The sequence below is a fragment of the Neomonachus schauinslandi genome, chromosome 6 (genome assembly GCF_002201575.2).
Source record: "Neomonachus schauinslandi chromosome 6, ASM220157v2, whole genome shotgun sequence".
Lineage (NCBI taxonomy): Eukaryota > Metazoa > Chordata > Mammalia > Carnivora > Phocidae > Neomonachus > Neomonachus schauinslandi.
In genome coordinates, this window is record NC_058408.1 from 137,774,676 (window position 1) to 137,787,144 (window position 12,469).

Below are 12,469 nucleotides of genomic sequence, written 5' to 3' on the forward strand. Positions count from 1 at the left end.
ATTCTCCAATCTCGGGTGCCTAATCTGTAATAACGAAATAAGAAATAACGTATGCGGGCGCCTGGGTGGCTCAGTCGTTAAGCGGCTGCCTTCGGCTCAGGTCATGATCCCAGAGTCCTGGGATCGAGTCCCACATCAGGCTCCCTGCTCCACGGGAAGCCTGCTTCTCCCTCTCCCACTCCCCCTGCTTGTGTTCCTGCTCTCGCTGTCTCTGTCTCTGTCAAATAAATAAATAAAATCTTAAAAAAAAAAAAGAAAGAAAGAAAGAAAGAACGTATGCATAAAATCCTAAGGTGTGGCTAAGATTCAAAGAGACAATTCGCTGTAAATCCTCTCAGTTGCCGGGTGTGAGCAGTGGGGCGTGGTGAGAGCTGCCCCTTCTCACCATCCTCCTCCTGCCACCTTAGCTAGGGCTCAATATGAACCAGGCACTGTTCTATGTACTTTACAAAGATTAATCTGCACAGGAGCCAGGGCAGGGTTGGGGGAGGTCTGTTGCCCTCCACAGTTCACCATGTGAGAAACTGAGGCCCACTTGGCGAGCATCCACCAACCTGGTTTGGAACCAAGAAGATTTAACCCCATAGACCACGTTGAACATCTAGGCTGTGCTGTCTCTGAGCCCCGTCCTTCCCACCCTGTGTGTGCCCTGTGGGTCCTGGGAGGGTTCTATCCAAACAGGGTACCGCCCCCCCCGACCCTGCAGGAATGGGAAGTTGGGGGCCCCTGAGAACTCGCTGTGTGACTACGAGTCATGAGTAAGAGTGTGGAAGTAGGGTTGTGACCACAGCACTGGGGTCCAGTCCTGTGCCTTCTCTGCCAAGCCCTCATGGACTCAGGGGCCTATGGTGGTATTCACTTCTCTCCCTTCAGAGCTCTGTGTCTGAGAAGGCTTTAGAAGAGCCCTGCCTCCACTTTCCAGAGAAACCCACTGGGGCGATGTCACCCCATCGCCCCCTGGCATCTCCTCATGGAAGGTGGAGGGTGTCTCTGAATGTATTCTGATTCACAAAGCTGAACTCATGTGTCTTTTTTCCCTTAGGGTGACTCTGGAGGCCCTCTGACCTGTGAGAAGAATGGCACCTACTATGTCTATGGGATAGTGAGCTGGGGCCTGGAATGTGGGAAGAAGCCAGGAGTCTACACCCAAGTTACCAAATTCCTGAATTGGATCAAAGCCACCATCCAAAAGGAGGATAGTTTCTAAGGTGTCTTCTGACCATTGTCCTGACCACCCAGACAAGGCCAGGCCTCATGGGCAGCCCTGGACGCCCTGGGAGCCCCCAGGAGGCCATACAGCCGAGTGTCCATGCTCTGAGCAGAGACAACAGCCACCCAGCCTGGGGCGCCCTGGACCAGCATGTCCACCGCTTTATCAGGCTGCCTCATGGGTAACCCAACACATGCCAGAATCAACCCAATAGATATTTTGTTGGCTTCCCTTCAAGAAAATCACAGACCACCTTCACCTCAGACATTTGCAAACGTGGGATTTCAGAACAACCAGAGCCAGTGGGAGTCACCTTTACATCTTTATTCCTCATCCCAGACACCCAAGGAACGCAACAGAACTGGCCACCCATGTCTAGGATCAGACGGGGGACCAAAAATACAACATTCTCCGTGGCTTTCTGAGAGTCGTTGTTTTAGTAAAGGCGGCTCGGGGATGGGCTGGTGCATAGCTTTTTCAGCTTGCTCGAAGGGAAGCATGTCTCCGGTGGGCACATTTCCTCCTGAGCCTCTTTCCCAAGAGTCGTGGGTGGACGCTGCTCACTCACAACGGCAGAGCCTTCCTCCTGTTGACGTGCAGAATCTCAGTGGCATCTGGGTTCACGTCCCCCCTCTGATTATCTGCAGGCTCCACAGCCTCTGGCCCCCCCCTGCAGAAATCAAACATACCTCCCTGAGTCAGAATGAAGCTTCCGCCCGGCTCCCACAGGATGAGCTGCCTCAGATGCCCTGGGAGCATTTCAAATGCTCCCCCTCCCCTGCCCTTCCCCTCCTCCACTCTCCCCAAGAGAAAGGATCCTCGAGGCAAGAAGGAGAAAGAAGCAAAGCCAATCTCTCATTTAGACGTGGCGTCTTTCTTCTGAACAAAGTAGCGTTCAAAACCCAGACTGTTGCAGCCAGCGAGTCCCTGACCCTTCCTGCAGATGTAACGAGCTAGCGGTGAGCACAGCCTGGGCGGCCGTGGCCCGTGATTGAAGGGGCCCCGGTAGGCTTGTCTCCGCGCAACTAATGGCTGTGACTTCAGAGAAAACCCCGCAGGAAGTTTAACCCGGGTGTCATCCGCCTGGTCATCTCAGACCCATGAAATTAGGCGCCTTGCTCCAGCTAGCTGCATTTCACACTTCTTTAGAGCCAGCTGACCTTTGGCCAAAAATAAAGTTTGAAAAGAAACAATGAGTTTGCCTTTCCCCCACGGCCTTGCCGGCTGGGGTGGGTTTGCGGCTGGCTACTCACAGAAGCCCCCCGGAGACCCAGGCCCCTCGCCTTGGCCAGTTCCGCCGCCCGCCGAGCCATTTCCACTTTGTAGGAGCCGGGAGGTGTCCAGCCAATACCTCTGGTCAGGTTCAAGTCTGATTTGTACTTGACCTTAGGGGACAGAGGGAAGCAAGAGGAAGAGGTCAGTGGGGTCTGGGGTGGTTTGGCCACAGTGTGGCCTCTGTGGGATGGAGCACATGCCCTTGTCAGTAAAGTCAGGACAAGGGGGGCAAACTCCTCCCCAACAGAGGTTCCCTGGTACAGAGGGCCCGATGTGCTGTGATCTGGGCTGGCATGTCGCTGGGCTTTGCATCTTTCCACTCAAGTAACAGGAGCCACACTGGGGGCAGAGGGTGGGGAGGATCCGTTCAAGTCTCAGCTCCCACCTCAACTCGCTCTGTGACCTCAGAAAAGCCATTTCCCTTCTCTGGGCTTCAGCTGCCTCCCAGGGAAAGTGCAAGGACTGAGTCAGGTAACTGCTAAGACCTCTCAGAAACAGTATGGCAGAACCATCAAGAGCTTGAGCTCTCACATCAAGCCAAATGGGGTTCATATCCCAGGCCTGCCACCTGTTTGCCGGGTGATCTTGAGTCGGTTCCCTAAGCTCTCCAGGCCTCTGGTTCCTCATCTGTAAAATGGGGCAGGAATGGGCTGCTGTGGGAGCTACATGGCACGATGCTTGGAAAAGCATTTGGCACCGAGCCTGGTCCACGGTAAAGACTCCATAAATTGCAATTATTATTCCTTCTGGCACTGTGGTGTTAGGTCTCCCGGATTCTGTCTCAGCCCAGTTCCCCACCCCCCAAAAGGTCATGTGGGTCACGTGGGATGCGGCGTGATGGCCGAGGCAGCGGAGGAAGGGTCTCAGCCGGGCGGCTCACATCACTCTGCAGCTGGTGGGCCTTCTGCGCGTGCTTCAGGCCCAGCTGCTCGGGGTCGCAGGTGGGCTGGGCCGGGGGCTGCCTGTAGCGCAGGTCGCTGGCTAGCTGCTGGCTCCTCCTGGCCTGGAGGAAGCCGGGCTGGTCCGGGCAGCTGTGGAACTGGGTCCGAGTCCTGGCAAAGTCCTTCTTGTACTCGTTGTCACTCTGCAGTTTGCTGACGCTGAGGAAATGCCTCATCCTGGGGTCGTCGTTGACACTGCGGTAACCAATCTGCAGGCCCCGGTCCCGCAGGAAGGCCTCTTTATACCGGAACTGCAGGTCAGAGAAGCAGAGGTGGGGCGCGGGGGCCAGCCTCCCCTCCCAGGCCAGCCCACAGGATTCTCAGCCAGAAGTTCAATGACGGGGTAAGAGCACAGCTTTGGATTCAGGTAGACCTCGGATCTAGATCTCCCTCTGCTACCTTCTAGCTGTGTGGCCTGAGGCCAGTTACTGAGTCTCTCTGAGCCTCAGTTTCCCCTCCTGATAAAATGGGAGAACGAGCCTCCACCCCACCGGACACGGAGAGGATTCAGCGAGATGGGGGCTGAGCTTCAGGTTCATGCCCACCGAGTGGCGGCTATGGGTATTAAGGCTGCTGTAATGAATAATACAACAGGAAGAGCCTCTCTCAGCAGCCACTCTTCCTTTGATTCTTCCCGGCTTACAGGGGCCCCGTCCAGGGTTCCTCAAACCATCTCTAGGGAAGGATCAGATTAATTTTGTTTTGCTTTTTAAATTTCCAATCCATCAAAGTCCCATAGGTGGTTCTACTGCATCTGATTAGTATGTAGTGGTAACACCCAAACCAGCCCTGCTCCAGACGAGTCCACTGGGCACAGGCTTTGTTGTCACAACAGCTAGTTGCTAAAAATGTTTCTAAATGCCTGTTCTTGATTTCTGGACTGATTGTGGGCAGATACAAGGTATTCATGAGTGATCCATGATCTACCTTCTTCTTCCATAAAAATGGCTGCCATGTTTTAAACACCTGTTATTTGCACAACAATGTAAACCATTTTGTTTTCCGTCCTCCATTGATCCTAGGAGATGAAAATTATATCCCTATTTCACAGATGTAGAAATCTGCATTCAGAGGATGTAAGCAACTTGCCCAACACCACATGGCCGCGTCCTAAGTGACTGAGCCAGGATTTGGATTCAAAAGCAATCTAAGGAAAAAGCTCAATCTCTTTCTACCCTGTCACGCTGCACTTCAGCTAGAAGTCCCTTTATTGTGGATTGACACATCAGTCAAATGTTAGTTCACTTCTAGGCACACATATGTCAACTTTTAAGAGTGTCCTCCCCAATCTGAAATTTCTGGCTAAGGTTCTAGAAAATAAGGCCTATTTTTAATTTCATTTGAAATACTTGTTCAGTTTGGGTTCCTGGTGGTTTGTTTTTCAACAGAACTGGGAAAAGCAGTCAAACCCACAAGTGAGAGAGGGAGTGAGAGCCTGAGGTCTTACGTCACTGGCGATCTCCCTGGACGCCCGGGCGGTCTGGAATGGGATGGCATCCAGCCTGAAGTCATAGCCGCCAGCCCGGGTCTGTTCCCAAGAGTTTCTGTAGGCTTTCTAGATGGGGAAAACAGAGAAATGAGTGAGCAGGGAGTGAGAACTCCACACCTGGCATGTTGTTAGTTCTGAGCAGGAATGAACACATACCCTCCGCCCTGCAGGTGTCCAAGGACAGAGCCATGGCCCCACATCTGTCCCGAGGACCTCCCCAAGCTCTGGGACTGGTGGGGCTGGCCACGAAGGGCTCAGCTCTAAGCTCCTGGCCTGAGCATCAGACCTTGCTCTGATGGGCCTGTGGTCTGTGAGTCTGGCTCCTTTGCTATATCCTGTTGGGACCAGAGGTCACCCCCCCACTCCTTCCTGTCTTTGCATTCGCTTTCAGTGCCTCGGTTTGCAGCTTCTAGATGCCAGAACTCGAAGTTCAAGAACTCTGCTTCTTCCCTCATGCTGAAAGCACTCTTCCTTGGGTCCTGGCACCCATGAGTTTGTTAGCTCCAATGACGCCCCGGGGGCCCCTCGGCTACTTCTAAAGCTGTGCCACACCAGCACTATGAAGCGAGCCGCCTCCCATAGGCACACCCCTGGTGCCCACACGGAGGGAAGAGCCTTCACCTGAATTAAATTGATTGCCAAGAACCTGACTGAGTTCCTGACCCATGTATTTCACATCTTCCTCTTTCATTTTTTCCCTTTTGAAGGTGTTCTCGCACAGCCTCCGGGAGTCTGTAATCACATTCTCTTGGTCCTCAGGTAGACCCACATACCCGAGAGAGCATCAAAATCTCCCAGGCCTTCATGTAGCTAATATTTTTTTTTTTCAGCATAAGGGAATGGCTCCATGAAAGGAGGCATCTGGAGATCCCAGTGGAGGGCTGTCCTTTATCCAGCCACAGAGAAGGGGCACAGCGGGTGAGGCACATCGACAGCAGACGACAAAGTGACAGCCCCAGACCGAGTTGGCGGCTCACTCACTCCAAGAGCCACAGCAGGTCAGGAGGCCCCGGAAGAACCTTGCTTTTGTCACTTGGAAACAGAGGTCATGGCCGAGGCCCCGTTCTACAGGGCATTGAGGGAACTAAGCAAAGGAGGGATGGCAGATAAAAAAGCGAAGTGCCTCGCACCACCGCGCAACTGGGCCTGGAAGCAGAGGGGCCCACGAGAAGGAGTCAGGCATGGCAGAGCTCCACATTGGTACGTACTGCCATCCATCACCTTCACCTTCATCATCGCCTCCAACTCCAACATCCAATGTCACCAACCACGAGCCAAATACCTGCTGTGTTCAGGGGCCTAGAAATACAGAGTCAATAATTGTTGGAGTAATGGCCTAATTGATGGGTCACAAATGGCCCCAAGGATTCCATTTACTGGGTCACCACCGAGTGGAACAGGCAGGACGGAGGGATCGGTAGACGGGGAGAAACATTCAGATAATGACAGAGCGACCATCACCTTCAGCATTACGCTCCCTGATATGGTGGCCCCACAAATAGCAGTATATACAGCAAATAGAGTCCAAGCCCTTAGCATCCCCTGGGAAGGGGACAGTTGGCCCCTTCCTACAAAGGGCCTCCACACTGGATCTGGCTAGGTAACGGCGCCAAACTTTCCTCAGCACCAAACTCCGACATCACCCCACTCTGGGGTCCAATGCACCCCAGCTTCTGAGCCTCTACGACGGAGGGTCACCTAGTGAGCGTGGCTGAAATTGGGGTTCTCTCCAAGGCGCCGGCTCCCCTTTCTCCCATTCCTTCTCCCTGTATACTATTTGCTTGATTGTGATCACTTCCTCCCTGAGTTTTTTTTTATTCTGTTGAGGTTTCTGCCTTGCCACTGGGAGCCTTTAGATTCCGTAGGCTCTTTGATTTGGAACCCTGGGCGTTCCTCTTCTTTATCACAGTGGGTGCAGTTTTGTCCTCATCCTCACACATTAGAGTCATTTGATTTTTAGTTATTTCGGCTGCCTTACACATCTCAATGGCTTTCTTTGCCCAGGAAGGTCACTTTCCCTCCACATCTTCCTCACAGAGCACTTGATCCAATTGTGTGCATTCTCCACGCCCCCGAAGAAGTGCTCTTTCAAAAGAGGTTCATGAGTTCTCCATATCCGCATGCCCTGGCGGCTAATTTCAGCTCTGGGACTCTGCAGACTGGCATCCCTCGTGAGCCAAAAGATGCTCTGTCACCAGCCCAGGGTGGCCGTCCTCCTTCAGCCGGGCCCCAAATGGACTGGCAGCTTTACCCCAGTTTTCAGGGCTCTGAGCCTCCAATCATGCGGCCCATGGAGGCCCGGCCTTCCCCCATCCTCGAAGCACTAATACGATGGATGTTTTGTCCCAGCTCTGTTGAGGGGGAGGTCCCGCTTCCCCCAGATGGAGGTCAGCCCACCCGAGCTGCTCTTCTAAAATTATCGCCTGCACATCCCTCAAAAGCCTCAAATGGTCATAATAACTCATATTTACAAAGCACCATCGCATTCACTGCGTGGGATCCCACAGGGCTTTACAAACGCAACAAACTAATACACACGCTAACTAGAAGGCGCCTCTTGCCGACCCCTGCGAGGCAGCCACCTCTGGGGTGCGCGGGAGCAGCTGCTGATCTGCACGGAGCCCCAGGATACAATGGCCAGGCCAGGGAGGGAAGAATGGCCGGACTCTGGGAGGCCCCGCGCGGCCCCAGGCCGACACACTCAGCCTGTGTGATTCTGATCTGACAGCGGCTTTTGATTCTGCCGCCTGCCTACCTGTTATCCCTGGATCACAGCTTTGCTGGCCGAGCAGCAGCCTATTCTATTACAACCAGGGGCCTCCAACCCCCGCTAACAACAAGCCCGGGTTTAGGAAACAGCATCTTGGTTATGCACGCAAAGGGCAGACATCTAAGGGAAAAAGAAGTGTGGAGGCCACCGCCTCACGCACAAAGGAGCCGCTCGTGTTTGTACCCGATGGATGACAATTGTGCGGCGAGAAAGTGCCACCGTGCCTCCAAAGTCACCCTGCTCTGGGGACTGAGGAGACGTGTCCAGGAAAGAAACGGAGCAGGTGTCTACACCTGCCAGGGCGGGGGGAGCACCTGACTGCGGTCTTGGCCGTCACGCCCAGAAACAGAATTTTCAAGCCGGAAGGAACCACAGGCATTGGTCTGCCCAGCTCCATCCCATTTTCCAGTTGGGGAAACTGAGGCCCAGCGAGGGAAGTGGCTCAGAGTCCCACATGCGGTCTGTCTCACTCTCGGCCCTGCGTTCTTCCCGTCTCAAGCCCTCCTTCCTGGGATTTTTCTCCCCCCGACAAATACAGTCCAGTCTGGGTGTAGATACAGTTGCAGGAGGTGCGTGCCACACAAAGCATCACTTCACTTACGTCACTCAGATGCAGCGCGTTGAGCCGGGCTCTGGCGAAATCGGGGTGGTCAGGGATCGGTGTGTATCTGTGCAGGGATTCCACATCCCCCAACCTGTACAGACGCTGTGGGGGAGACAGGCCCCCGGTAAATGCAGAACGGGGGCTGGCTGAGGTTATGGTGAGAAGCAGGGTGCCCCTCCCCACCGCGTGCCCGCCGTGGGAGCAGAACCCAGCCCTGCACCCGGAGAGCATCCCTCCAGAACCCACCATCTGACAGAGGGGGCCCACATGCCCAGAGTCAGGCAGGGTTGGCTGGTGGTAAGGAGACCCCGTTTAAAATATTTATCAAGATCTGCTCCAGGGCGCCTGGGTGGCTCAGTTGGTTAAGCGACTGCCTTCGGCTCAGGTCATGATCCTGGAGTCCCTGGATCGAGTCCCGCATCGGGCTCCCTGCTCGGCAGGGAGTCTGCTTCTCCCTCTGACCCTCCCCCCTCTCATGTGCTCTCTCTCATTCTCTCTCTCAAATAAATAAATAAAATCTTTAAAAAAAAAAAAAAAGATCTGCTCCAAATGCGCCCCAAACCAACATCCTGGCTGGCCACACCTGTGTGGTTTTACAAACAGTATAAGGTGTGGGGCTCTTTCGAAAATCTTTGCAATTGAGCATTGTTCAAGCTTTCTACTAGTACCGAGATGTCTTAATGCCCTTATTGCTTGATGTGAATAGGAATAATAAAAAGACACAACCGCTAATAAGTCTTTTTTTTTTAACCCTAAAAGGACTTCATATGTTTTCAGAAAATTAAAGTTTTCAGAGTCTACCTGGGTCCCAGGAAGACACAATTTTAAAACTCAAGCTTTCTCTTAGTTGCTATTTTGAGAGCAGAGATCTAAGAGTTGCAAAGAATTTTAGGAAGGGATGGAGTCTCATCTACTTTTAGAGAGGAAAATATAGTATTGAATATTCTGATCCTTTTCCAAATTCAATTTGGGCTTCGCAAACGTGAACCTGTCGGTATATTTGGACTCTGTGACCAGGGGGTCGGCTTTGTCACTGTGTGTGCAAAATCAAATCCCTTGACGAGGTCAGAGAAAAAATATTTAACTTCCTATACTTCGAAATAAATATAAGAGAGAAGAAATGAGGCTAAATCATACAGAGAGAGTAGAAGCAGAAAAAAGCTTTTAATATAGCTGTTCTTTTTTTTTTCTAACTGGGTTATGTTCAGCTTTTAATTCCATTACCATCTATCAATAATTAAGATGTATCTCATCTAGTGTTTAGTAAAAGATCATCAATAATACGCAGTATTAATATTGTTACAATTATGAATCAAACCATAATGTAATTATGAACCAAACCATAATAACCAACCATAAATTGAGGACTTACTACGTTCCCCATACTTGCTAAAAGCTTCACATACATTTATTTATTTAATTCTCATTTAACTCACTTAATCTCATGAAATGGCACTATCATTGCCCTCCTTTCAAATAAGGGAATGGAGGTTAGGAGAGAGCAAGTAACTGGCCCTAAATCACCCAGGTAGTAGGCATCTAACCCAAGCTCGTGCTCTTAAGCACTGAGTACTGAGCAGCACTACCCACTCCTGGGCACCCACCCCTGGGTTGGTGATGAAAACATACCCACCTCATTGCAGTGCATGTAGCTGTTCTTGGCATGAACCAGGTCTGGGGAGTCAACCACTGTGGTGAACTTGATACTGTCTGGTTTCTTACGGTATTTGGTCTGTAAGAGAAAGACACAGATTCCCACGAAACAGTTGAATACCATGCATTTTTCTGAATGCAGCTTCACCTGACCTACTCAGTACCAGGTGTGTTAATGACACTCCTGGAAAACAAGTCTCTCTTCTTGGTGGGTACTTCACAGGGCTCCAAGCTGCTTCTGTGATAAGGAGTATTTTACAAATGTTTACTCTCCTGCACCATTCCAAGGCGTATCACAATAAAGGAATTCAGTAGAGGGAAGGACTCAGCATCAATGTCCTTAGACCCTGTCCAAGTAAGCCTAGCTACTAAGAGATGGAAGAAGGCAGCACCACCCTGGAGGAGATTCTTCCCCAGGGCAGAATCTCCAGGCCCCCAATATGGTGGGCAGTTCAGTAAAGGTAACCATCCCTCTGCAATGTGTAATGCCATCTGAAATCAGAAAACCCCAGACACTGGACACTCTGCGTAAACTCTGTAGGTGGATGGCAAAATTCTGCGCCCAAGAAAACAATGGGCCAGCTTAGCTCATAACGACCTGATGTACCAACTGAGAATCTTCTAGTGCATCATCTGTCTCTCATTGCCCAGTCTGGAACATGACTTTAACTCCCCAGCAAGTGAACTCATTTGGAGGGAAATCTTGTTTTGTCTTATGACTGGGTTGCAAAAGACCAGGAAAAATGGTGGGGGTCCAGTGGCCATGGGGCCCTCTTGGGGTTTCCATCCCATAAGCAGTTTCCCTCTTCAGGAGGAAATAAATACCAGGTTGCATTTATGACAGAGTTGGGTGAGTGGTACCTCGCTGATGAGTTCTCCAGCCTTCTTTGCACTCTCCAGCTGTGGGGAGCTCAGTGTCAGCCATCCTGTCCCCTTCATGCCCATCAGGTCTGACTTGTAACGAAACTGTGGAAAGAAGATCATTGGTTTTTACCAACAGAGTGCCAGTGACTGTCGGGTTATTTCAAGGTGCTTGATTTTTAATAGCATTTGTATTCATCTTCACCGTAACATGTCATCGTCTTCATTTGGAGAGCACTGTGCATATCGTTAAGTCGAACTGTGTGAATTTGTGCACTCCGCCAGGAATTAAATAATGGATCATGCAGAAGATCCAAGCAGGCCCCACCTGTGAATGGGCAGGGTTAGAAGCCAAGGTAATGGAGGCACACGATTGCTTAAAGAGTGGAGATCTACACCCAAGCCCAGGCATCAGCCTGGATTATTCTGTTTCCTTCTGGCAGCGAGGCGACTACCTGCCTGCCTGCCTAAATAGAACAGTTTTACCCACCTTCAGGTGATCAAAGGGCCCAGAGTTCTGGGTCAGACTGGCTGGGGCTCAGAGCAAATCGCTTCACCAAAATGTGACTCAGTTTCTCTCTGTGATAGCTGAAGGTCATGACAACCCTTCTGTTCTCATGAGAACACCTGAGAGGCCTTGGGAGCAAAAGTCACTTGATGCGTTGGATCTGGTTTTGTCTGGTGGCGGGGGGTGTGGGGTGGGAGCAAGGGGGCAGAGACAATGTCAGCAGGACTCTAAGAACCACACACACTTAGATACAACCAGCCTACAGCATGTGAGCCATTTTAACTTTCTTGTGCCTGGATTTACCTCCCCTTCCCACTGTTGGCTCAGGATTTGCTTATATCACAAAGATGGGCTGGGCCTTATGCATTTTCTTCATTTTAAGGACTCAGAAGATTAGAACTGGAGCAGCATTCCCGGGAGAAAATCCTAAGCAGTGAGTAGGACAATGGGTCTGATTAGGAGTCTCCTAAAACGTTAAATCTTATTACCATTCCACGATCTGCCCACCATTACCTAGGACGAGACAGTCACAGGAATGCTTTTCTTCTTCTCTTTATGGAAATGAGGCATTTTTAAGGGTGGAAAAGGACTCGCTAAGGAAATCTAAAATCTGGATCTAAACGAAGTTGATAGCGTTTCTCTAATTTAGATATAAGCTCTGCTGTAACGCAAAATATCACTCCAGAAACCAGTCTTCTGGCCTTTTTAGTTTCCTTTCATTTCAGGATTCACAGCGTCCCTCACAGCTGGCCTCAAAGAGGGTCCGTTTCTGATCTACTGTCTGCTGGTTAATGCCCCTGTGCAAATTCCACTCTGCCTTCCGACTGGTGAAGGGAGGCGTCACTCAGGTTCAGGAGCAGGTTTCAAAACCCCATGTCAGTAAGATTGCTTTGTATGCCGCGATCTTTCGGTCTACACCGGCAAAGCTTTTGCCTTCCACTCTGATAAAGAACAGAGAAAATTGGATAAATTTCTAAGTTAGAGAGAATAATCCTACAGGGCCTCTTCACAGCCGGGCCTTGCTCCTTTCATACGCAAGATGAAGTGGGGAGCACTCTTTCAACTTGCCTTTTGTTGAGCTGAACAGTACAATCGCAGGGAAGTCAGAAAGCAAGATGCAGGTTCCCCAAAGATCTGACTGGGCCTCAGACTCTCTTA

General features: G+C 51.1%; 2 protein-coding genes across 5 annotated transcripts in view; one reads left to right on the forward strand and one right to left on the reverse strand.

The window, feature by feature from the left end:
- Positions 1–1,605, forward strand: part of HABP2 (hyaluronan binding protein 2) — a 32,208-nt gene extending 30,603 nt beyond the window's left edge. Inside the window, exon 13 of the mRNA XM_021699813.1 lies at positions 1,043–1,605. Within this exon, the coding sequence (XP_021555488.1) occupies positions 1,043–1,207 (165 nt within the window). The 3' untranslated portion in view covers positions 1,208–1,605. The remainder of the gene's footprint in view (positions 1–1,042) is intronic.
- The window catches only part of LOC110589285 (nebulin related anchoring protein), a 70,008-nt gene continuing 59,065 nt past the window's right edge, over positions 1,527–12,469 (reverse strand). For 3 of the 4 annotated variants that reach the window (XM_021699811.1, XM_021699812.1, XM_021699810.1), the window contains 7 exons: positions 10,804–10,908; positions 9,923–10,021; positions 8,287–8,391; positions 4,874–4,981; positions 3,366–3,677; positions 2,466–2,595; positions 1,527–1,881 (listed from right to left, as the gene is read on the reverse strand). In XM_021699811.1, coding sequence (XP_021555486.1) covers positions 1,775–1,881; positions 2,466–2,595; positions 3,366–3,677; positions 4,874–4,981; positions 8,287–8,391; positions 9,923–10,021; positions 10,804–10,908 — 966 coding nt within the window. In that variant the 3' untranslated portion in view covers positions 1,527–1,774. Of the gene's footprint in view, positions 1,882–2,452; positions 2,596–3,365; positions 3,678–4,873; positions 4,982–8,286; positions 8,392–9,922; positions 10,022–10,803; positions 10,909–12,469 lie in introns of all 4 variants that reach the window. The other variant, XM_021699809.1, reaches the window with a different exon arrangement.